This window comes from Carassius auratus, chromosome 25, assembly GCF_003368295.1.
Source record: "Carassius auratus strain Wakin chromosome 25, ASM336829v1, whole genome shotgun sequence".
NCBI lineage: Eukaryota > Metazoa > Chordata > Actinopteri > Cypriniformes > Cyprinidae > Carassius > Carassius auratus.
The window spans coordinates 88,239-115,712 of NC_039267.1; the positions used below are offsets into that span (position 1 = coordinate 88,239).

Here is a 27,474-nt window from a genome sequence, read left to right on the forward strand (position 1 = left end):
ATGCGTTTTATACAAATAAAAAAAGACATGCATGAATCCAGCTGATAAATGAACTGTTCTCGCTTCATTCATTCGGCATCTGAACATGCACGATGCAACTGAATTTAGCACATTATTTACATTAGTTTCTTTTTAAAAACCAATGCCACAGATGCAATCATACATCAAACCCCAGAAAACATCGACTCCGCTCAGACACGGGTGAATCTCAGCGGTCAACATGTACAGCTCACATTGAATCACTACAAGAAAGTTAAATTGACATTGTTGCACTGTACATATTGCATTTCACTTCCTTCCTTAAAAAAGGAAACAAACTCATAAGGCGTGCATTTGGGAAGCTGTGGATAAAATGACATGGAAATGCAAATTTTTGCAATTTTTGATTTTGAAGTGACAAGTGACTGTAGCACTATTCATTATACTGTATATATATATTTTAATAATTGAGAATAACTTCTAATCTACTGTGTGCAATTGTGGTTAAAATGACACGAAAGTGCAAAAAATAAAATGTTAATGGTCCTATTTTTATCGTTTATCATTTTTCTTCTCATTCTGAAGCATGACCTGTACATGTTTTCGTGAGATTCACCCAAACGTTGTTTTCGTGCAATAAAGTGTAGTGAGTATTTGCCAGCATGAAGGAGATAACGTATATAACGTACATGAACTGATAATAAAAAGCACAGACAATAAATAAACAATTACAAAACATATTGGATTAGTTGTTTGGTCATTGGTGGGTTTTGGTCGACGGTTACTGTTGCTAGGTGACTGTTTGATTGACAGTCTGTGTGAGTGTTTAGGAGGCAGATGAAATTTTCTCTTGTTGTTTAGACAGGATCTCCTGCAGCTCTGAATCTCCTCGACTCTTCTGATGGAGAGAGAAAAGAGGAGAAGATGAGAAGAGATCTGTGCTGCTGAGTGCAGTGTCGGTGAAGAGTCACTGACCTCTAGTTGGGATTTCTGGACGGTGATCTGGCTGTAGACGCGAGATCCCTCGTCTCCACACACAGTCTTCAGATGATCTTTATTCAGAGAGAAGAGCTGAGCGCCGGTCAGGATGCCCAGACGCTCCACCGTCCTGACAAACAGACAGACACACGGCTTGGACTTATTTCTCATCATTTATCTTACTTTTTGAATTTAATGGGTTCCTTTTATTTATTTTTGATTTTTTATTATTATAAAATTTTGTTTACTATCGCTTATATTTTTATTTTTATATCTTTCACTGTTTAGAGAGCTTAATGAGTTCTCAGAAAACTATATATATATATATATATATATATATATATATATATATATATATATATATATATATAATATAATATAATATAATAAAAACAAATATTTAATTTCATTTTATTTTAATGTTTTCAGTTTAGGATTAATGAATATATTTGTTAAAATATTTAAGGAGTTCACAAAAATACATATTTTTATTCTTTTCAAGTTCAGAACGCTTGACATTTCAGTAAAAAATGAATATATTTTTCACAGTTTAGAAGGCCTAATGAGTTCTCGGGGAAAAAAATTTAATTTCATTTTATTTGAATGTTTTCAGTTTGGGATAAATTAATATATTTGTTAATATATTTAATGAGTTCACAAAAACAATATTTTTTTCAAGTTTTTCCAAGAACATTTGACATTTCAGTAAAGATTTTCATATATTTTGGATAGTTTACAAGGATTAATAAATGTATTTTTTAATATATATTTAATCAATTCACACACAAAAAAATATTTTTTCATTTTCTTTCCAAGTTAAGAACACTTGACAATTCAGTAAAAAAAATATATTTTTTTCATAGTTTAGAAGGCTTAATGAGTTAAAAAAAAAAAAAAAAGATTAAAAATATAATTTTTTCACAGTGTATAAGGCTTAAGTTAGTAGAAATAAAGAATTTTATTATAATAAACTATAGTTTATATAAGACTTATGTTAGTAAAAATAAAGCATTTGATTTTAATAAATTCTTTATAATTTAAAAGGCTTTGGGTTCTCTAATAAACTGTTTCTTATCACTTTGGATTTAGTTTTTGTAAAATGTAATTTTTTAATTTGTAATATTTTTCCTAATTTACTAGCCTTAATGAGTTTTTAGTAAAAAATAATAGTAATAATACAAGTTTCATAGTTTAGAAGGATTAATGAGGTTTTAATGAGTAAGAATAATTTGTATGTATTTTCAGATATTCTTCATAGTTTAGACGGCTTGTTGAATTCTCAGTAAATACTGAATATTTTTCATAGTTTACAAGACTTCAGGTTTCAGAGTGAATGATTTCTTTCAAATTGAATGTACTTTTTATTTTATGGTTTAGGATCAAGTTCAGTAAAAACAAACATTTAGATCAATTCTAAAGTAAATCAATGCCTGTATTGAACAGATAGTTCTGAAGACTCACGGTTTGGAGAAGCCCTTGGCCTGGAGCCAGGTGGTGACCTCGGCTGGGCTGGAGTCAAAGGCCAGCGGGACAGTAGTCTGACGCACCACCTTGAAGTTCCTCGTGGGCTGTTGAGTCTTATTTCCAGTGATCAACATGAGCAGCTCATCGTTCACTTTATCCATATGTTGAATGTGACCTGAGGACAGTGAGGAAACCTGTTAGACAGAATCTGATCGTATTTATCTGGGGTATTCGTCTCAAACTCACTGTCTTTGTCACTGCCCATCGAGCCGGAGGGCGACTGTCCTCGGTACGGCTGTGTGAGAGACAAGATAATGACTCATTAGTGTTTTTAATGGCTTGTTTTTCTGCTTTTATACTGTGTAAATGTGTTTACCTGACTGTAAGCTATTCCTGGACTGTACGGCGGGTCGATCATAGTTTGAGGGTCCTCCAGTTTCACCACATCCAGCATATTATAGGGCACGTATCCCGCCTGTCCGCTTCGATTCCTCAGCTTCCACCACTGCTTATCATCCTCCAACACCTTAAAACACAGTTCCTTCAGAACACAACCAAATGTTTCAAGTGCTTTTTGTCAAAGGAATGTGCATAGCAGCTCAGATCAGCTCATCTTTTGGGAATCTGACAGTTCATAACGAGACCTCTGACTTTTGAGACATAGGTTTGTTGGCCGATTTGAGAAGAAAAGGTTCTCTCAGGAGAATCATCTCCATTAGAGCTCAATGTGATCTCGTTGCTGTCTGCGAGAAAGGCTTGAGATGTTAAATGTGATTTGTCACAGTCTTCATACCTCCAGAATTTCGTCCTGAAGCACCGACAGCTCGTTTACGTTACGTGCCACGAAGTGGTAGCGGATCTTCGCATACTTGCGAGGAGCAGGAGCCGTTGAGAAAGATCTGGAAAAAACACGAGCGCAAAGAACATCTTCACATGGAGCGAAAGTCCTTCAGCTTTCCTTTTACCATTAGAGTTATCAGTCGTGATGGTTATCATGATTAAAATATGTAGAAATCAAAGTGCAGCAATCCAAGAGCCAGTAGAAAAATGCTATTGGGTTTTTGATGAGGGACCCAGGGTAATGAGAACTTATGAAAAAATATTGAAAAGACCAAATTCGTGGAACGCCATTGTTTTGGCCCAATGAAATTGTAATTAATAAAATGTGACAACAGGTCAAAACCTGAGATTTATCAAAAAATAAAAAAAAATAAAACACAATTTGATTAAATATGAGATGATCGTCTGAATGTGTATCAGCTTTAGCAAAAAAAAAAATAAAAAAGATGAAATAGTCATTTTTGTTTGAATGAAACAATTCATTTAAATTCTAATTTAATTTCATTCTAGATCAGAGTGAAACTTGTTGGAATGATCCCGTTGCTGGAAGGACCTCATGAAATCATTCGCAAAAGGTGTTCTTTGGTTGGGTCGCAATCATTTTTAAAACATAATGTATAAACATATAAAAAATATTCAAGATTTTTAACCTTTTGAACACAAGATGCGCTTTTTTTCTAATGTTTACTTACGGATTCAAAACCTGAACGTTTCTGAGATATAGAATGAGAATAACTCACCCGTTTGAAGAGAGCGATGACTGTGATCCATAGAACTGAGACGGAAAAGAGGGGAAAGATGATATGGCTGTAATAGAGAGAGGAGGTTTCCACACGCTGTCATGGCTCTCACCTCTTTGGGTCTGTATTCTGTCTGCACCGGTGCTCCGGCGGTCTCCGTCTCCCACGGCGACGAGCGGAACAGTTCCACGGGAGGCTCCCAGCCGTTCCGGAACTTTGGGATGTACAGAGGAGCGCACTGATCTTTCGGCCAATCAGCTCTAAGATACACAAAGACACGCCCAGAATCAGACAACAGACAGACTGGTCAGCTTTTCTACAACTGATGCTAGTCTAGACAGAACATTTGTTATTTTGACTCTTTCTTTCTTTCTTTCTTTCTTTCTTTCTTTCTTTCTTTCTTTCTTTCTTTCTTTCTTTCTTTCTTCATTCATTCATTCATTCATTCTAAAGAGATACCATCAAATATATCCCATATTATTTCAGAAATAATAATTTCATCCATTAAAAAACATCAGTTGATTACTTGACAACACAGCTGAAATAAAATAAAAATGTTTAAAATGCAAAAAAATAATTCACAATAAAACATACATACTAATACAATGTTATTAGGATGTTAATCTAAAGAGAATATTTTATTTTGATTGATTTATTTTATTCTAAAGAGATAACATTACATATACCCAATAACAATATAAAAATAAAAACATTTCATTTATTTAATAAAAATAATATAATATATAATTTTTACGTTATATTCATTCCAAAATATTACGCAATATTTATTTAATTCACAATAACACATACAATCTAATGATTTTTTTCAATGCTTCATGCTAATCTAGAGAAAATATATTTATTTAGATATTTGAAAATTATTTATTCTAAAGACATAACAAAATATATCCTGTAATAATAATAATATTAATAATAATAATGCAATCATCCATTAAAAAAAACTCATGTCAGTTGGTCACTAGTTAAATCTGATCAAATAAAAAATATTGCATAATTGCTCAGAATTGACAATTCACAATGATTGACGCTTATACAGAGAGAAGATATTTTATTTTAAAACATTCTAAAATGTATTTATTCATTCATTTATTCTAAAGATATAACATAAGATATATCTAATAATAATAATAATAATATCAGCCATTATATAGGTCAATCACTAGTCAAAACAGCTCAAATGAAAAACTTTACACTGTTTGCTCAATTCACAGTAAAGAGTAACACCTAAGTAATCCTGTGTATTTAACCATTGAAATGCCAATTTTGGGAATGACATCATCTGATACTGATCCTCTCAAAATGTTTCCCACAGACACAGTGTCCTGTAACACATGGTCAGCAGCTGAATCATCACCTGGGCCGCGTCCAGCCGTCTCCCAGCAGCTCAAAGATGGTCATCTCTTTGGGAGTCAGGTGTCCTCTCAGGAAGTCCACTGTGTCCCGGGACAGGTGAGGAGAGATGACCGCACGCGGCAGCTCGGGACCGCCACAGTTCTGCAGTATCTGAAATCACACACCAACACGTTTTTAGTAATCAAGAGCTGCGTTCACATTATGACTGAATGAGGCCTGAATGAGAACTGTTACACACCGCTGCGTTCTGTTGTTCCACCAAACAGGGTGATGATGATTTTATTATTACTATCATATTATTGTGCTACTGTCAAAAGACAATTTTTTTGGGGTGTTCTCAAAGGTAAATATGATTCATAATGATTTAACTTATTTACAGTTATTGATTCATCTAAGATTATTTATTTAGGGTTATTTATATATATATATATATATATATATATATATATATATATATATATATATATATTAGAGGTGCTCCGATCACGATCGGCCGATCGTTAATGCGCATCTCGTCAGTAAAGCCGGTTTTCTAATCAGCGGTTAATTCCATCAGGTGCGTGATTTCACATAGAGCAGCTGCTACTACACAGAGCCGTTGTTAATAGAGAAGATGCGCAAATCACGTTAATTTTCAGCGTTTATTGGCCCATCTTCTCAGTTAACAACGGCTCTGTGTAGTAACAGCTGCTCTATGTGAAATCACGCACCTGATGGAATTAACGGCTGATTAGAAAACCGGCTTTACTGACGAGATGCGCATTAACGATCGGCCGATCGTGATCGGAGCACCCCTAATATATATATATATATATATTGTAATTTTTTTAATATATAAAATGCAATTTTATAAAAGATATTATAAAATGTCTTTGCAGTAGCATTAGCATTAAGGTTTTGGGTCGGTCTGTAGTAATTTTAATCAATTTCTAAAAAAAAAAAAAGATACATATAACAATATGAAATATAATCTAATATATAACATTTATTTATTTTCTAGGGTTATTTGTATTTGCATTTTATTTTTATGTTTTTTTATTAAATCCAAAACGTTGTCTTTTAGTGGTAACTTTAGCATTTATTCATTTTTATTTGCGTTTTTAATTATCTGTTCTTTTTATTAAATCTAAAAAGTTGTCTTTTAGCAATAACATTAGCATTTATTCATAGCATTTTTAATTATCTTTATTTATTTGGTTATAAATTTTAATTAACTTTTTTTAAATCCAAAACTTTGTCTTTTAGCTGTACATAACATTAGCATTTATATAGTCTGACGTAATTCTACGCATCAATTTCTGTAATAAAAGCAACAGAAGTTTAATGGTGTGTTTTTTTATTATTATTATTATTTCTGTGCATGTGTATAGTTCCTCACTAGCTCTAGAGGGCCAAACAGGAAGTGCACGAGCTCTGCAGCGCTGGGGTTCTGGATGTGGTTCTTCAGTTTGGCCTGTAGAGGGCGCACACACACCGTCAACACACTCACATTATGGGCTTCTTTCATGAAACTGAGCAGAAATACATTTGCTCTTCATTTCATTCATAAATCAGTCCTTACATAGATTGTCATGTAGACTAAAAACAACCAATTTTTTCAGCATCTCATAAAATGTTTACATTAGAGTGCAGATGATCTTTTAAATAAAACCACAACAGTTTTGCTTGAGTTGTGAACATTGTGTATTTATGTTTAAATGCATTTTCTGTTTTCAGTTTAGGAACAAGAGACAGGCGAAACCACCCACCAGCAGATTGAAAGAGAGTTTCAGCTTCTGAAGACAGTCGATAAACTCGCCTTCTGATGGAGGTTTAGCTCGTAGAGTTAGCATTCCCTCTAAAACACACACGTGAGATTCATGTTTGTCTAGCAAAGCATGTAAATGTATTTACACGTGTTGCTTTCCTGAGCATAACTAGCTAATAAGAGCTCTATCGAATGAATAAAAGAAACATATTTACCTGCCGGCCCTCTCTTTTGTTTTTCTTGCTCCTGTTGCGCTGGTTGAGTTGCGCGAAAGCCTCTGCCGCTTTATGAAGACGTGCAACGAAGATCTCGATGTCGTCTAGAGTGCAGTTCAGGATTTGCTGAATGCCACACACAGAGTGAAATCAGAGTTACAGTGTTACGTCTGGTCTGATGTAACCACGAATCTGATACACTCAATAGTTGAGTGTGTGTGTGTGGATATCCAGTGTTACGCAGGCACTCACCACGTCCTTTTCGATCCGCTGGGCCAGTTTCATATTGGACTCAGGGTCCTGCATCGACAGTTCATCTGAGAAAAACATGCAGAGAAGTTACAATCCATGCATTTACTGTATTTACCGAAAGCATATAGGCATTTAGCGTCTGTGTGTTTGGCACCTTTCATGTCTGTAGCTGCTACGCGACCTTTGACCCCAGGGCCAGGACTTCGAGGCTCAGAGGCCGGGATGATGGTCTCCCGCTGGCGTTTCATCTTTTCTTGGTTCATCCTGGTGTAGAGGAGAGAGAAAATGCATGTGCTCGAAAACCTAGTTTACAGTCTATGTAGGAAGTATTTTAAGGCAGAATAAAAGGTAGTTAGCAACTTCAAACAGATAGTTTTGGCAAAAATATACAATTTGGTGCTGTTTCTGATATTTATACGCCCCAAAAAGATACATTTCTAATAGCTTGTAATGTAAATCAATATAAGACTAGAGACTACTTCTATAAAATACTTATATCAGTTGTCACACTTTTCTAAAATGTTATGCTTAGTGTGCATTGTGTACTAGAAGTACTCTAATATCTGTACGCCTCAAGTGTTATGTCAGTAAATATGTTAATAATTTTTGAACTATACTTTGTGTGAAATAAATGCAACTTAAAAGTATTCGTTTTTTACTAGAGAATATAAAACTTATTCTCATGCTAGCTTTATAAAAATCACTAAAGTTTTCACAGTAAAAAGACAAGTGTACATCAACCTCACAGAGGTTTCACAAGGCCCTTTACTCGCTAAAAAAGTATATACTATCAATCAGAAGACAGAAGGCATGTAGTGTTTGTGGAAAATAGGTTTTTCAGCATTGTTTTGGTCATATTGATAATTTAGATGCCTTAGAAAGGTGTGTATCAAGTATGACACAGTGTGTTTTATAGGGCTAAACATGCTAAGAGCCACCTAGCAATTGCCTAAACACCCTAGCTTTTTAATGATGGCTCATTTTGGCCAAATTATAGGCTTTTTCTTCCTATCATATAATTTGCAGAGACGAACTGCTCATGATGAGCTCAGGTGGTGGAGAATGAGGGCAGCATTGATTATAAATAGAACTAAATCCATACTTAAATGTATTTTAAAAAAATACAATTTTACTTGACATTTGTGTATTGTATGTGAATTTCTTTGTAAATTTAGCATGCTAAATCAACTGTGAATTGCGTCTCCTGTGCACTTCTCATTAATCACTTACAATGGAGCTAATGTGTGTGTGAATAGCTGTAGAGTTTACCATCTCTGATTTATTCTCGTATTGTAGGATCCCTAAATAAACTAACAACTATTACATACAGCAACCTTAACGTAAATGTGTCTTTACTATCTGCTGATCCTTTAGGACGTGAGTAGACGTACAGTCTGTTCAGTGGGTAGAAGTGTTGTGAAACTTGGTGTCAGTCATTCTGGCTAGTAATTAGTTATATATGAGTTATGTTTGTGTTTATGAGAGCTGGGGCTCACTTTAGCGTCTGCGGTCGAGTCTTCTTGCCGCGTGTGTTGTCTCCCAGAGCACTATCAATGTCAGCGTGCACCATCTCGGCCTAAAACACAACCACACACACGGATCCAGTGAAAGCAGCTCTTACGAGTGTTTATCATCATACTTCAGGGGTGGGAAGGTAATCGTTCAGGTATTTCTGGGAGATTATAGAGATGAAATTCACATAGGTTTGATGATTGTGATGATGTTGCTTATGTATGCAACATGTCTCATAATGTCTGAAGAATAGCAGGACCTGATTAAACCTAAAATGCATCAATTTTAATGCTTTTTTAAGGACCATGATACTTTTCTTATGTCTACAAGTCTCACCTCCACTTCATCGCAGTAGAAGAAGTGAATGTCTGGTTTGTGTTGTTCATTGTCCTGACAGATGAGCAGAAGGACGGACGGATATCTGGTCTGGTTCAACAGCGTCTGGCAATGATGGACTGTGGTCAGGGGAAAGTTTTCAAGCTCTTCCTGAGTGAAAGAAAGGAGAATTAGACCCTAAAATGCTTGTTAAAAAAATAAAAATAAATAAAATAAAATAAATAAAGATAAAATGAAAATGTATATTGTATATTAAATGCTATGTAAAAAATCTAAATGTAAAATAAAAATAAAATGTAAAAAAGGAGATAATTAAAATATATAAACACAAAGTACAAAAACCTGATTCTCAAAAAAATAATTGAATTTACTTTAATGTCTCTCAGAAATGTTTATTTATATAGTATTTTCATAAAGTAATTACAGAAATGATTTAATTTTAATTAAACTGTCTTATTTCTTAATTAAATTGTCAATTAAATGAATAAAAACTGAACAAACTATTTTAAAATTAAATCATTTCTGTAAGTACTTTATGGAAACACAAAAGACACTTAAGACCTTCGATCCTGAAAAAAATGACTGCGATCATTAATGAGGTCAAAGATCTAGAAATGCAGGCATTTATGGTCACATATTACCAGAATAATGATGGCACAATCACAATCGATTCACACAGACGAAATGCTCCCTATCCAGTTATTCCAGATCAGATCCGATTACACTAGACCTTAGGGTTAGAAGAGGCTTTGTTTGATGAACAGGTGCGGAACATGCTAATGTCTTCAATCGCTTCTCATTTCCTTGATCTCAAGTGTACATTTACTGCACATTTAAGATGCAAACTGGTTTTGAAAAGGTAAAAACGTGCAAACCCAGTATCATACAGGATTTTCAATAGGAAAAATAGGCCAGAATTGACTGAAAAGGAATGACCTAGGTGACGTCAGTGCAAAGGACTGTACATTATGATGAAAGATTACAGAGAAAAAAAAATGCAACAATGAATCATTCAAAATAAGACAACGAACATGGATTAAGAAAGTAAATAGTGTGAATTGAATATTGACTTTACAAAAGTGAGTTAATTTACCTATGTGCGCACACAAGGAAAGATCCCGCTCACCTTGGTCTCGCAGTCCAGGAGTTTGATGGATTTTTCTGTCACCTGCAGCAGCATTTCCTGTGTCCAGATCTTGTCTTTGGAGTCCAGCAGCTTCAGCTTCTTGATCGCGTCATCTACTGTAGCAATGGACTCTGATTTATCCATCACGAATGTAGAGAGATGCTGCAAACACACAGATGGGTGTGAAAGGTCAGTGCGGTTTTCACATTTCACATCTTTATGATAGACTGTTGTCATTTGCATGTGCATTAAATAAGATATATTAGAGCCATAGTTCTGATTTCAGGGAACATGCAAAACCATTTGACTTGCTCATTTGTTCAATATTCTCTACACAGTAAATGTCACATAATTCACTACACATGGAAAGAGAAAGCACAAATGAGTACATTTAAACGGTTCCAGATAATATGGCACATTTTTAAACATATTTTGCATCCCAAAAGATTATTAAGACTCCAAATATCTTTACTTATGATTTGGATTGAGTTTGTAAACACTGGATTTCATATGTTATTTGGGGGGGGATTTTTTTTTGATGGCAAAAAAACCAAACAGATTTGAGTTTCACTCATTTCTTTGCATTCTAGGAGAAAAGGCTGCCATAGAGATCTTATTAGTGATTTTCAGTAGTATAGAAGCAGGTGAATGTCCCAATGGTCCTAAATAAACCTACACATATAATGTGATTGGGTGTTGCTCTTAAAGGCATTTTGACTGAGAAAATAATGTTAGCACACACCTCCTTATAATATTTTTATATCTACTTCAGCACATTAACCACACCTCTGTATGTGTGTGTGTGTATGTGTGTGTGTGTGTTGGTGGGTGTGCATTTACGTGTCACAATACTATGTGACAAACAGTGATCCCATCAAAGAGAACAAATTATTCAAAGCATCATGCATGATTCATAAGCAGATTAAGTCTTGTCACTAGTTATATAAGGAAAGGAGATCTCAGCATGGCTGCCGTGGATTAACTGGACAATCCAACACGAACACGTTTGACACGTCTTGATCAGAAAGTGGAAAGACTTCAACAGGATGTAGTCCAACCAACTTTCAACTGCACAAAAATAAGTTTAACTTTGAGATGGGTGTCGAGATGTTTGCACATATACAGCCGCTTACGAGAGAGTACATCAGGTCAGTGGTTTCCATGAAGCTGCTTAGGTCAGTCACTTCAGATTGTTTGTTTGAGGTGACTGTCTTCAGTGGGTTTCAGGTTTAGCAGGGAAACTTATTTTCATTAAGAACCACCCAAAAAACACTCACACACCCTAGTAGCAACTGGCAATGCCCTAAAACCACCTAAACCCCACAGCAACCACGTAATTTTGCCCTAAAACCACTCTTACACCCTATCAAACACCCTATCAACCATCTAGAATTGTCCTTAAACACGATAGAAACCTCATAGGGATGCCCTAAACTGCACTAAAACCACTTAAACACCATAGAATTGTCTTAAAACCGCTTAAACACTGTAGCAACCACCCAGCAGTGCACTAAAACCTCTTAAACGCCATAGAATTGTCTTAAAGCCGCTTAAACACTCTAGCAACCACCCAGCAGTGCACTAAAACCACTTAAACGCCATAGAATTGTCTCAAAGCCGCTTAAACACTCTAGCAACCACCCAACAGTGCACTAAAACCACTTAAACGCCATAGAATTGTCTCAAAGCCGCTTAAACACTGTAGCAACCACCCAGCAGTGCACTAAAACCACTTAAACGCCATAGAATTGTCTCAAAGCCGCTTAAACACTCTAGAAACCACCCAACAGTGCACTAAAACCACTTAAACGCCATAGAATTGTCTTAAAGCCACTTAAACACTGTAGCAACCACCCAGCAGTGCACTAAAAACACTTAAACGCCATAGAATTGTCTTAAAACCGCTTAAAAACACTCTAGAAACCACCCAGCAGTGCACTAAAACCACTTAAACGCCATAGAATTGTCTTAAAGCCGCTTAAAAACACTCTAGAAACCACCCAGCAGTGCACTAAAACCACTTAAACGCCATAGAATTGTCTTAAAGCCGCTTAAACCCTCTAGAAACCACCCAGCAGTGCACTAAAACCACTTAAACGCCATAGAATTGTCTTAAAACCGCTTAAACACTCTAGAAACCACCCAGCAGTGCACTAAAACCACTTAAACGCCATAGAATTGTCTTAAAGCCGCTTAAACACTGTAGCAACCACCCAGCAGTGCACTAAAACCACTTAAACGCCATAGAATTGTCTCAAAACCGCTTAAACACTGTAGCAACCACCCAGCAGTGCACTAAAACCACTTAAACGCCATAGAATTGTCTCAAAGCCGCTTAAACACTGTAGCAACCACCCAGCAGTGCACTAAAACCACTTAAACGCCATAGAATTGTCTCAAAACCGCTTAAACACTGTAGCAACCACCCAGCAGTGCACTAAAACCACTTAAACGCCATAGAATTGTCTCAAAGCCGCTTAAACACTGTAGCAACCACCCAGCAGTGCACTAAAACCACTTAAACGCCATAGAATTGTCTCAAAGCCGCTTAAACACTGTAGCAACCACCCAGCAGTGCACTAAAACCACTTAAACGCCATAGAATTGTCTCAAAACCGCTTAAACACTCTAGAAACCACCCAGCAGTGCACTAAAACCACTTAAACGCCATAGAATTGTCTCAAAGCCGCTTAAACCCTCTAGAAACCACCCAGCAGTGCACTAAAACCACTTAAACGCCATAGAATTGTCTCAAAACCACTTAAACACTCTAGAAACCACCCAGCAGTGCACTAAAACCACTTAAACGCCATAGAATTGTCTTAAAACCACTTAAACACTCTAGAAACCACCCAGCAGTGCACTAAAACCACTTAAACGCCATAGAATTGTCTTAAAACCGCTTAGACACCATAACAACCACCTACCCTGCATGCAACCTAACAAACCTCTGCTTTTCGGGAGTGAGTTCAGCACAGACATTTTCTACAGAAAATGTAAAATCTGAATCATGAACACCTCTACAAAACCTTCTACAGATATGTTTGCGTCTACGGTCAGTTCCCTGGATAATATTCACATTAATTATGTAACTAAAAATATAATTAATTAAAAAAAAGTCAATGAACTGCGCAATAAAAAAATCAATACTCTCAATCAGGTTTTTTTTTATTCTTACGTGCCTAAACTCAGATTACTTTGGCATGATGTTTCTGATATCACAAGTGTGTAGAAGCATTCAAGACCCGATATGACTTTGGCTGGTGTGGGCGTTTATCAACTTTATGCATGTTTGAGAGCGAGAAAAAGAGATAAGAGACATAATATAGTCTTTACAACAAGTGAAGGGTGAAAGTAAGGGAAAACAAACCAAGGAAAATAATGCGTACAGCTCAGAACAAAGTTCAACAGAACGTCTCGAGTCAGGCCTGGACCAAGTTGCCATTTGATTAGTGCAACAGTGACGTCCTTGTGCATGGCTAATTCATCCCTGTTCTGCTTGGGTTCTTGCGTTGAAATAAATGCACCACTCCATTTCAACCAATTTAATTCAAGGACTGGAACTAGCTGTTGTATAAAGTGGATTTCAGAATGCAGATTGTGTTATCTGCTCCGATGGAGGTTAACTCTGCCCTGACAAATCTCTGCGGTGATCAAGTGACCTGACTGCTTTATTACGATATCAAGTCATCAGTTGAATCACGTTAAATATTAAACCAAACTCTCGGTGGCGAGGTTCAGCTAATCAACAAGCTTAGAAGGAAGAAGCAGAATTAAAAGATTCGAGAGCTTATTATCTCACTCACCTGCACATGGTACTGCGACGTCTCTTGCATGATGACGTTTGAGTTTGAGTACTTCTTTCGTTGCTCTGAAAGAAACAGAGACACAAACATAGACATATGAGACAATATTCACAGACTTTCTAGATGACAGACACTATCTGTTTCCGCATATGTAAAGTCATATTTTTTGAGAGATACTTCAGCAATGGATATAAATACTCAAGTTTAATATTCAGACAAATCCCAAAACTAACCTTGATAGTGCCACATTTTGGACCGTCTAGATCGCTTAAGCGAGACGTTTCATGTACGTGAACAGAAAAACTGATAAAACACCAGTGAGCGTTTACATCAGGAGCATGAAACACCAAGATGCAACAATACAGTTAGCAAATACAATGAGTCAAAATGAGATCATTATAAAAAAAAAAAAAAACGTTTACTAAAAATTCTCACTCCTACCTTGCAAAGCAATGAATTTAAATTCAACTTCCTGTCTACAAATCTGCGTTAAACATCTCCATGGTTTGATAGATCTGTAGGCTTTCAGCAGTTATGCTCCGAACCGACGTACAGACAGGAAATGTTCTGACAGGCTAGGAATCGTGTTTCACCTGCCTCTTTTATTCGAGGTCAAAGGTCAAACCGTGTAACACTTCCTCCCTCCATCTATTGCTTCAATATCATATCGCTGTTTGTTTTACAGCAGTCCAATAAATCAGCTCAGCAGTGCGGGTTTTACAAAGCACTCAACTTCACGTTTGCTTTAGCTTGTTCACAGATCAACCAGAACCTACATTTTCATTGCCCTTTTTAAGTTCAGGAGAGTTTTGATGGCAAACTTTGGCGAATCTGAGCAAGTTTGAGCTGTTTTTGAGATCCCATCTGACCTCTAGAGTCTTTTCGCGAGGAAAAACATCGTAGGCAAACACTTGACGACAGCAGTATATGGCTCTGTTAAGGTTTAAAAGGCTTTTAATGGACGTATTAACTTTAGTTCAAGGTTAAAAAGCAGAATCAAAGGAGATTCTCTCTTGAAAACATGTTTTAGCGTCACTATGTTTACGATGTTCTTTGGCGGACTAGTTATGGCTCGCTGTAAGAATGCTGATAGCAAAGTTAGGTTTAAAGTAGTTACATATGAACGGGTGGCATGTTGTCATGGTGACTGAATGTTTTTAGGGGAGTTGTCATAATGGCTTTGTCAGTCATATATGATTCTGGAAATATGAATGAATCACAGCAGCTGATGATTAACTGCATATGGAAAATAGTGTGGAATGGATACGAAGTGGCATCAGAGGGAAAGAAGATGCTTGTGTACAGTATTACAGTTTTACTATTACTGAAACGCACAAACGTGTGTGTGTGCATGTGTGTGTGTGTATGTGTGTACTTGTTTTTCTATTCTGGTGGGGACTTAAACCTGAATACACACAGACTCATGGGGACTCGTGTCACGGTGGGGACCTAAATTGAGGTCCCCACGGGTAAACAAGCTAATAAATTACACAGAATTAAGTTTCTTGAAAACCTAAAAATGCAGAAAGTTTCCTGTGAGGGTTAGGTTTAGGGGTAGGGTTGGTGTAGGGCGATAGAAAATACGGTCTGTACAGTATAAAAACCATTACACCTATGGAGAGTCCCCACAAGGATAGCTGACCAGACATATGTGTGTGTGTGTGTGTGTTTATATATATATATATACATATACACTATAATTATTGTAATGTAATATTTATTAATAATTTTAAAATATTAATTATTGTTATTATTTATAAATTGAAAACTATGATAATATAGAATCTTTTTATTTTATTATTATCTTATTGTTAATTTAATGATTTTAATGACTTTTCTAAAACTGTGAAATATTATTCTAATTTAAAAAGAACTGTTTTCTATTGCAATGTATATTAAAATGTATTATTCCTGTGATCAAAGTTGAATTTTCAGCATTATTACTCCAGTCTTCAGAGTCACATGATCTTTCAGAAATCATTCTAATATACATGTTTTTGAATATTCCAAACCTTGAAAATAATTGTGCTGATTAATATTTTTGTGAAAGTTTTTTTCAGGATCCCTTAATAGATCGTTCAAAACAACAGCATTATTTGAAATATAATTTTTCTGTAACATTCTAAATGTCTTTACTGTCACTTTTAAAGAATTGAATACATCCTTACTAAATTAATTGATTATTTCGTAAAAAAATAAAAAAATAAATCTTACAGACCCCAAACTTTCAAACTGACGCATATATTTGATTTGATGTTCACTTTAATATACAAAATATATTTGCACGAAAATACCAATATTGCACTAATATATACAGCAAAACAAACACTTTTTGTCATGCCAGTGAAGTACATTAAACTGAAACTGAATTGAGATAGCGGGTCATCGTCCTGTGTGGATCTCTGAGGTTAAGTGACCAGAGCTAATCATTACCTCTTAATGAGCACATGTTCTTATCAGCTGCTTTACGGGATCACATATCAGAGGTACATTCTTTCACACCCCTCCTCCAGCACATCCTCCCCGTATCTCTCTCTCCATCTCTACAGGAAGTCGTCTTCACACTCCTTCCTCTCTTCCTGCTGGATGGGCAGAGTCCTAACAGTTTGGACCGCGGGCGTCTTTGTGAAAGTCGAGCTGAGTGCATGTGTTATTCATGCCTGACATTTACTCCAAACGCTTCGCAGCTTGTCGACAGCTCACAACGAGGGAGATCTAAACATTACACGGGACGTAATCCAGCCTCGCATGATTCAGAGTCTTTGATAACTGTCCTGCTCATTTAACACAAGCAACTAAACTCATACTCAATGAACTAAACTCATACTCAGAGTGCATGGAGTTTTTTTCTTCTTATTTTGCAACTGGAGGAAAAGATCTCACAAGTGTCTCAAACTGGGATCTGATAGTAAAGTCTGACATCAAACCTGGAGATTTCAATATGAACTCAGATATTGCTCGTTGCATGATCTGAGTAAGTAAATCATTAAATGATTCACATTCATTTTATAGCTCTACACTCCTACTGTAAGCAGCTACTGACTCGTTTGTGAGAAAAATGTTTCTTAAGGAAATTTAAGAGAAACATTTAAATACATTTTCTTAAAAAAATTCAATAGAAATGAAAAAAAAAGAAATTATTTTAGTATTTAAGTATTTAGTATTTAAATCAATAATTTTCCCTATAGATAAAACATTGCAAAAATTATTTTTACTCAGTATTTTTTGCCTTTTTTCAAGTAAAAATATCTAAACAATCTTAAATCATTCTTACTTCAGATGCTAAATGACTTCTGATATTAATTCTTGTTTCTGGAAAATGTATAAAAATTTAGTTTTGAGTTTATACTTAAAACAAGAAAAAAAATCTGCCAATGGGGTAAGAAAAATAAAGTTAAATGAAAGGGTTTTAGGCATAGTTTTAAGCATAAAGTCACGTAATTTTGATAAGTTTTCTGAAACTTTGTTGCTTCTAAAGAACAAGTATCTAGATGTTTCACTGAATTAGAAAAAATACTGAGCACATTTCTCAGAAATATTTTTGTAAGTTTTTTGTAAATAAGTCTTGCTTTCCGAAAAATTTTTTTTGTCAATTTAGTAAATATATATTGATTTAAGAATGTTCAGATGTTTTACTGAAAGACTAAAATACTAAGATTTTATTTTATTTATTTATTATTTGTATTCCTTTATTTATTGCATTATAAAGTTAATTAGATTTGAGGTCTGACTGAAAGTATGACAGAAGTATATTTCTTTTTCTCACAGTATATTCACTTTCCAACCACGGTTTCCAACCTGATGACACTTTACAACACATAAACTTCAGTTTAAACAAGAATAAAAGATGGCCTTCAGCAGAAAATCTCTCCGCTGGAAACCTTTGACCCTCAAACAAGTATATTTGCGCTCCCACACACACACACACACACACAGTCAGACAAGCGCTGTCCTAACGTGACTGCTGGAGGTCCTGTAACACAATCTGTCTCACCTCTCTGTCACTCAGCGTCTCTCACCTGTCTCTCTTTCACAACACGCACAACTCTCTTTCTCTCTTTGACTTTAGATCTTCTGTGGAACACTAAAGAAGATGTTCGGAAGAACATTGGGGCCAAAACAACTTACATTTTATTGCATATACATATTTCAAAATATCTTTTTTGTTCCACAAAAACATTTTGATGAAGGTCAATAAATGATGACAAAATAAAAATAAAAAGATTTATGGTAACTTTCTTTAACAAAACAACAGTTTGAAACACTTTAATAACTGTTTGTATTACAGTACTGTTAAAAAAAGTATTTATTTATTCATTCATTCATTCATTGAGAGAAATATTGTAATTACTGTTTTAAACTCAAATAAATAAACAAATAAATAGGGACAGTAAGATTTATACATATATATATATATATGTGTGTGTGTGTTTTTTTTATGTGTTTTTATGTCTCTTTACTCACCAAGGTTGCATTTATTTGATGAAATATTATTACAATTTAAAATAATATGTTAAAATGTAATTTATTCCTGTGATGCAAAGCAGTATTTCATTACTCCGTTTCACATAATCATTCAGAAATCATTCTAATATGATGATTTGCTGCTCAAAAAATATTCCCTTATGAAACAAAAATATATTGCAGTATATTGGAAAATATCATGTAATATATTAGGCATATATTCTTACATATATTTATTTTTTCCAATATATTGCAATATATTGAAAGCGGCAATCATTTGTATATTTTGCAATATATTATATAATATATGTGTCATCAATATATTATTAAATGTATTCAAATATATAAAATATTAGAAATAAAAAGGGAAAATAATATATTACAATATATCACAATATATTTTAAGAAATATATTGGTAAATATATTTTCCTTTCGTATCATCTATGTTGAAAACAGTTTTGATGCTTAATTCACTTGTAGAAATCATGGTATTTTTTCAGGATTCTTTGACAAATAGAAAGTTTTTGTAACTTTACACATCTCTTTACTGAAAACAAAAACAAACAATAATAATAATATAGTGTATATTAAAGGTTTTTCAAACGGCAACCATTTTCTTAAACCATCTGTCATATAAAGATATTTTCCCCCATTCCTGGTACTCCTGTCAACATTTTTAATAGTTGCATACTGTATGCTTTTAGCCTTAATTACTACATGACAGAGGTAAAATAGGTTGCAGATATGGTCTCATGTCACAAACAGCAACGATCTACATGAACTGTCTCAATCCCCTCTGCAGGTACAAGCGTCACCTGTCGTGATGCTGCCGTGACAAACGGCTACAGTGTCCCATCTGGAAACTATTCAAGGAACACCATCTGTTCCACGCGGGCCACAACAACCACACCTACAAACACACACGGCATCCTCTGCGCTTACAGTTTCAAAGCACCATTCTAACAAGCACAGTCAACATTACATATATTAGAACACAGGGGTGTTGCATTACTACACGGTTGCTACCGTATGGAAATCTGTCGTATGGCGGGAGTGACCTCTAACCATCAGCACCACAGATCGTGACCATCCGAAAATGGACAGAAGGTGAAAGCAAATTTGGCAAGCTATAGAAACCACGGGATAAAAAATAAGAAGTTGGCACTGCAACTTATTTATCTTGCAATTCTGAGATAAAAGCTGCGAGATTTAAACTCCGAATTCTGCCCAGAATTCTTCTGCTAAGTTTATATCCCACAGTTCTTTTTACATCTCACCATTTTAAGTTTATATCACATTTCTTAATTTCTTAACATTCTAAATTTACATCTCACAATTCTAAGTTTATATATCCCAGAATTCTACATTTTTGTTGTCTTGTGTCGGCATGATAGACGTGCACAGTGCTTCCCCCAGCTAGGGTTGCCAGGTTTTCTCAACAGAACCCACCCCTCCTTAAAAATCGAGTCCCAGGAGTTGAATATATGTTTTGGTGGGGTTCTCCCGGTAAAATTCACATTAAATCACATTAAATATCACGTCACTGAGGTCGCTTCAACCAGCAGACATGAAAAACAACCCACAGCAACATTGTTAAAGAAGCCCAATTTGGCAACACTGTATTGTTATTTGGAAATTTCCAAGCCACTGTCGCTGGTGCCTCTACACCAGATCTTGTTGTCGATCTGCCTTTTTCAAGGCGCTCTTTTGCTGACAAAAGAGGAATAACTGAAGGACAAGCTACTTAAACTGAGTTCGCTAACAACGGTTTTGTGCACCATTTCAAAGATTGCATCTTTGAGTGGCTAACAGCTAGCACCGAGCACAAGAAGTTATTTAGCCATGTTTATTTATATTTTTTAATACGAGTAAAGGGACATGGAATGACAGACGCACAGACTTTATTTACAAGTGACAGGTGAGTGCTTTATATTTGATGAGTATTGATTCATGCACATTGTTATGGAGGTGGATGTGGTGTGTTGATAATACTGTGGTGTGGTGTGTGAATGTCAAGGATTTGTACAGTTCTGCTGCTGCATTTTAGAGTGACGTGAATGTTCATGATATGTGCATTGGTGGATTACTTTCACTGATCCATGTAGGGAAATTTACTCTGAATTTTAACCCACCCCCCTGTTGATCAGCTGTCATTGTCGTCGAGAGCCTGTGTGCGGCATAATATGCTAAATACTGTATATGCATATGGCTGCGTCAGCTGTTACAGAGATATGTAAGATAGATTTGTAATGGTATGTAGTTTACAGTTGCTTACTGAAGGCCCTGACTGAAACCCCACAGCATGCTACTGCCTATACTATACGCTATACTATCTTAATAAAAGGCAAAATGCCAAAAATCTTAAAATTTGTCTAAATTTACATCTGAAAATTCTGAATTTACAAACCTAATTCCAAAAAAGTTGGGACACTGTACAAATTGAACAGAGTAAAAATGGAATGTAATCATTTTAAAATCTCATCAAATTTTATTCACAAGTGAAGTGAAGTGAAGTGACGTGGCATTCAGCCAAGTATGGTGACCCATACTCAGAATTCGTGCTCTGCATTTAACCCATGCGCACACACAGAGCAGTGAACACACACACACACACTGTGAACACACACCCGGAGCAGTGGGCAGCCATTTATGCTGCGGCGCCAGGGGAGCAGTTGGGGGATCGATGCCTTGCTCAAGGGCACCTCAGTCGTGGTATTGAAGGTGGAGAGAGAGCTGTTCATGCACTGCCCCACCCACAATTCCTGCCGGCCCGAGACTCGAACTCACAACCCTTCGATTATGAGTCTGACTCTCTAACCATTAGGCCACGACTTCCCCTTTTCCAATAGAATATAGATAACATATCAAATGTTGAAAGTGAGACATTTTGAAATGTCACGCCAAATATTGTCTCATTTTGGATTTCATGAGAGCTACACATCCCAAAAAAAGCTGGGACAGAAAAGTTAAATGTACATATAAGGAACAGCTGGAGGACCAATTTGCAACTTATAAGGTCAATTGGCAACATGATTGGGTATAAAAAGAGCCTCTCAGAGTGGCAGTGTCTCTCAGAAGTCAAGATGGGCAGAGGATCACCAATTCCCCCAATGCTGCAGAGAAAAATAGTGGAGCAATATTAGAAAGGAGTTTCTCAGAGAAAAATTGCAAAGAGTTTGAAGTTATCATCATCTACAGTGCATCTATCATCCAAAGATTCAGAGAATCTGGAACAATCTCTGTGCGTAAGGGTCAAGGCCAGAAAACCATACTGGATGCCCGTGATCTTTGGGCCCAGGTGTTTTCTCTGGGCCAAGACTCATTTAAAATGGACTGTGGCAAAGTGGAAAACTGTTCTGTGGTCAGACGAATCAAAATTTGAAGTTCTTTTTGGAAAACTGAGATGCCATGTCATCCGGACTAAAGAGGACAAGGACAACCCAGGTTGTTATCAGCGCTCAGTTCAGAAGCCTGCTTCTCTGATGGTATGGGGTTGCATGAATGTGTGTGGCATGGGCAGCTTACACATCTGGAAAGACATCATCAATGCTGAAAGATATATCCAAGTAATAGAACAACATACTGTATGCTCCCATCCAGACGTCGTCTCTTTCAGGGAAGACCTTACATTTTCCAACATGACAATGCCAGACACATACTGCATCAATTACAACATCATGACTGCGCAGAAGAAGGATCCGGGTACTGAAATGGCCTGCAGTCCAGATCTTTCACCCATAGAAAACATTTGTCACATCATAGTGAGGAAGATGTGACAAAGAAGACCTAAGACAGTTGAGCATGTGTTGAGCCTGTATTAGACAAGAATGGGACAACATTCCTGTTCCTAAACTTGAGCAACTTGTCTCCTCAGTCCCCAGACGTTTGCAGACTGTTATAAAAAGAAGAGGAGATGCCACACAGTGGTAAACATGGCCTTGTCCCAACTTTTTTGAGATGTGTTACTGTCATGAAATATAAAATCAACTCGTTCTTCCCTTAAAATGATACATTCTCTCAGTTTAAACATTTGATATGTCATCTATGTTGTATTCTGAATAAAATATTGACATTTAAAACTCCTACATCATCTTCTACAACTTCTACGACATTTTTATCTCATCAGGGGAAAAAAAGCTTCCATAGAAAGAAGACTAGATTTAACATATGTCATTACTTTTTATAGGAGTCCAGCACTCATAATGCTGTCCGGAGCCAGTCAATCTTAACAGACAATATCTTTCACTCATTTATCTGATGATGTGATAAGTGTGAGGGGTTTGAAGCAGTCCACCTCATTTGCATGGTCTCTTTGCGTGCATGACTCTGATCATTTTATTTATTTATTTTTTGCATGGACTGGTTTGCAAAAAGCTGATGGGAAGTGAGGTTTAAACCGAGTACACAATAAAACCAAACCATAGGAACAGATTTAAAGGCATGGGTCAGTGTGTATGAGCAAACAGAAATGCAAAACTTTGCAAGAGCATCAGGTTTGCATGTGTTCATTCCCTTGACAGGACTGTGTACCGTCCCATGGGTCATTGCCAGAGTGCAGAACACAAAAACATAAAAACATGTTGTGTCTGTGAGGTACTGTAAGACTCGGGTGCATAAATGCACACACACTTAAACACACAAGTGAATTTCACAAAGCCTATAAAGAACATACCCTGGTCATATTTCATTCCAGTTTCTAAAGACATAATAAATGATGATTTGCATGAGGAAAATTAGGTTTATTAAAATATTTGATTGTGACCTTTCTATGCTACTTTTAAATCAATGCTAAATATTTTGATTCTCATTACATTAGTGAAAAGAAATATTCATAATAATTTATGCAAATAAATTGTATAAATTATCCTATATTACTTATTTATTCATTCTGAATATTTTTCTTAATTTACAACCCCATATGAAAAAAAAAATGAGATAATGAGAATTATGTAAAAAGAAAACATCCAACTTTATGGCAGTAATGTGAATTTTATTTCACTTTTTGCATTATGATAAAAAAAAATTTAATCACAATAATCATAAAATAAAAATATATATTTACATTTAAAAATATATGAAAATATTTTGCATTGTTATGAAATATTTTACTATTAATTCTGTAATGCAAAAATAATTACATATTATTTAATACTGTATGTTTGTTTGCTTGTTAGTTTATTCATTTAAAAAAATACAAATACCCAATTGCATTACACTAATGAGATTTTGAAAAATTTGTCGCAAATGTGCTTGTCATATAATTTTTTTTTTTTCAATCTAAAATAAGCTTTGTTTTCTTTAAGCAAATTTAAGTTCTTATAATTTACCCATGAGTTTGGTTTCAAATATGAATTGGACATGTTCGTCTTGAGCTAGTATTACTGTACAGTAGGTGAACACCTTCCAAAACCCATCAGTCAACTGTTAAAACACTGTCACTGTTTCTCTCTCGACCTCATTACAATACGCCATCAACCAAGGCTCTTTGAGAATTTGAGTTTCTAGTAAATGATCAATATTAGATTTAGGAAGGCAGAAGCAGAAAGGATCTCTCTTGTCTTCTGTGTGTTGCCCTTTCTTACTTTCATTCTCATTTTCTCTAAAGCTCAAAAGCCTCTTTTATGTACAAGTCAGACCGGGTTGAGCACACGTCCCCTTTTTCCAGACACACCCGGCTGGGCACAGAGGCAGACTGTGTGTATATTTAGGACGAGACGCACACACACACACCTAGTAGTCATGACAGCAGGCGTATGACAAACACCCTGCTCCATGCATTCATTTAAAGTTAGCATTATTCAGATTTAGCACTCATGTCTCCACTATTCACACTAAGAATGTCCATTAATGATTATATTCCCCAATTGTAAGTCGCTTTGGATAAAAGCGTCTGCAAAATGACTAAATGTTATATAATGTAAATGTATATTAAGCCTTTATTTAACCAGGAGAGAACCTCACACATATGACAAACAACAATACATCACAACAATAAAATAGCAATAAAAACGCAGCATTAGAAGCATTAGCAAATCATTAAATCATTTTCTAATGCACGCAAAAGTGTTTTAAAATTACTAAAAACACCTGCTGATTTAGAAAAGTCTGAATTGTGAGGTAGAACTTCGCGATTTTGAGAGAGAGAAAAAAAGGTATGAATTATTAAATTGCAGTTATGACGGGGAAAAAAACATAATGGCCAGGTATAAATTCATAATTCTGAGAATAAAATCTAAATGGTGAGTTAGAAATTTGCAGTTGTGAGGAAAAAAAAAGTTTGAATTGGGAGACATAAAATTCATAATTCTCAGAAGAAAGGTTTGAACTGCAAGAAATAAATTCATAATTCTGAGAAAAGTCTGAAATGTGAGGTATAAATTCCTAATTTTAAGGAGGAAAATTTTAATTGTGATATAAACTAAAAAAAATAAATAAAAATATATTTAAAAAAAAGAAAAAAAAAGCTATATATTTATTTTGTTGGCGGAAACAAAAATGAAAACAGAATTGCAATATCAGAATTCATAAAGACTCAGACTTGCGAATTGTTAACTTGTTGCAATTAACTTTTCTTTAATTCTTTTCATTCTTTTTTTTATTATTAATTTGCACAAATAGGCTTCCAAAATATATGATTGATATATACATTTATTAATATTAAATTGTTCATAATTAAAGTAAACTATTATCTTAACCTTTTCATTCGCTACAGCTTATAAATCCTGCTTGAAGTCCTCTTTTTCCTAAACCAAAATGCCCAGGTCTGGTCTTCTAAACTGACTTAAATTGCTGTTGTTGTTTTCTTTGTTTTCCTGTTGTTTTCAAACTTACTGAGGTTATGACTGAAAAGTAGTTTGACAAACAGCATGCAAGTATTGTACATAATCGACCAATCATGGTGTGCAAGAAGGCAGGATCCACAGAGAACAGTCAAATGCAAATACACACACAAATATCCTATGAGGATGTAGAGAGATCTTCGATAAGAAAAAAAAGCCCAAATTCAGACATTTTTAGCCAATTTAGGCCAGGATCTGTCTGGGAAAAGGAGAAGTAAGGTCACCCTGCACTGGATCTACATCAACTAAAGCCGATAAGTCTATATATGAATAACATTACCAGAAGTAAAATACACCAAGTAAATGGTTCCCAATATAAGTGATTTCTCTGTCACTCATGACCTCAATAGTGTGAGGTCAGTCTGAAATATATCCTGGCACACTCATTTGATAGGCAAACGTCTGATTGTTCTGGTTTAGCTGAATCACAGCGAGGCCTGTGAGCGCTGAGAGTGTGTGCGATATTCATGCAAATGTCCTACTGTACGACCAGAGCGTTTACATATCATACAGTGATGCTCTGTCTCGCATGTCAAAGGAAACAGGATGTGATGTCACGGAGGAGGGACGAGCCATAGAAACGATAAACCACATCCATACACAACTACATTACAGATGCACTGCGCCTTACACAAGCAGAATGAATTTGTAAAACTCTTCTTGCAGAAATTGTTGCTTTGATTTCACATTTAAAAAAACAAAAAAAAAACAAGCATTTGTAGCTATTTTTCAACCAATTTAATAAAGAGTATAAAATATGGTATAGGTGCTGTAAACTATTTTATTTTATATGCTTAAAGTGAAATATTTGATTTGACTTATTAAAGCATATATAACATGTTAAAGTTTAATATATATTTAAAGCAAAATAAAATCATTTTTATTTTACTTTTTAATAAATATTTTATTGAATTTAAATTTAAATTCATTTATAACTTTTAAATAAATGTAATTATTTTATCTTCAAATATTTTATTTTATTTTATTTTATAAACAAAGCAAAAAGGATGAAATAGCACACAGTACCTTTAGATCACAAATAAATATGACGTTTACTTACCAAAGAGGGTTTTGGCACTGATCTTGCTGTCCGATCTGGCCACCCCACTGCAAAGAAGAGCAGAGGAGGATGAGGAGGGTGGAGGACGATGTCTGCTCTTCATTATTTTACAGCTTAGTTTTGATTTAAATGCTCTAGACGGCACACACTCACTCTCCTGGTCTAATGTGAACACTGGCAAAAGACTGAGCAAGATCTACAGGTTGTGAGAGCATATGGGAGTGAGGGAAGGGGGTATGAGAAAGAGAGAGAGACAGAGAGAGAGTGAGAGAGAGAGAGAGAGAGACAGAGACAGGTTGTTTCCAACAGGGCAGGAAAGGCAAACATTCCCAAACAGTGCTGCTCTGTTAACTAAGACTGTAATATACACACTCACAATCTCACAAAAAAATCACTAACTAGGGATGTTTGGTTTGGTGTGTGTCGGTCTTAAAAAAAACATTAGTAAATGCTACATTCATTTTACATGCATATGATGTCAGAAACATGCTAATTGAAAGTGCACCGATGCACTGAGCTAAGTGCACCGTCCTTTTGCATTTTGCAACACTCCTCACTGCGAAGGTGATTATATTTTGAAATACTTTCCAAAATTGAAAATTTGAGAATTTAAGATCATTCAAAATATCCATGGTTTTGGGTTTTTAATATGAAATGTAGCATTACATCACTTGCTCACCAATGGATCCTCTGCAGTGAATGGGTGCCGTCAGAACGAGAGTCCAAACAGCTGATAAAAAC

General features: G+C 35.4%; 1 protein-coding gene across 1 annotated transcript; it reads right to left on the bottom strand.

The window, feature by feature from the left end:
• Positions 1-16: 16 nt before the first annotated feature.
• Positions 17-26,934, bottom strand: LOC113042870 (epidermal growth factor receptor kinase substrate 8-like protein 2). Its single transcript, XM_026201861.1, has 19 exons — positions 26,734-26,934; positions 14,370-14,434; positions 10,564-10,725; positions 9,438-9,587; positions 9,086-9,165; positions 7,744-7,853; positions 7,590-7,654; positions 7,338-7,463; positions 7,124-7,210; positions 6,754-6,828; positions 5,377-5,525; positions 4,114-4,261; positions 4,002-4,036; positions 3,215-3,320; positions 2,798-2,947; positions 2,668-2,716; positions 2,419-2,596; positions 955-1,087; positions 17-877 (listed from the first exon to the last, which is right to left on the bottom strand). Exons 1-19 carry the CDS (start codon positions 26,834-26,836, stop codon positions 806-808), a joined length of 2,043 nt encoding a protein of 680 aa, XP_026057646.1. The 5' UTR covers positions 26,837-26,934; the 3' UTR covers positions 17-805.
• Positions 26,935-27,474: the final 540 nt, after the last annotated feature.

Excerpts from the sequence above, each read along its gene's own strand:
- LOC113042870 (XM_026201861.1), bottom strand. The coding sequence starts at position 26,836 with ATGAAGAGCAGACATCGTCCTCCACCCTCCTCATCCTCCTCTGCTCTT. Across the intron at positions 5,526-6,753 it reads TGTTTGGCCCTCTAGAGCTA|ATACTGCAGAACTGTGGCGG; the intron begins GTGAGGAACTAT and ends GTGTGATTTCAG. Across the intron at positions 4,262-5,376 it reads GACGGCTGGACGCGGCCCAG|AGCTGATTGGCCGAAAGATC; the intron begins GTGATGATTCAG and ends TGTGTATCTTAG.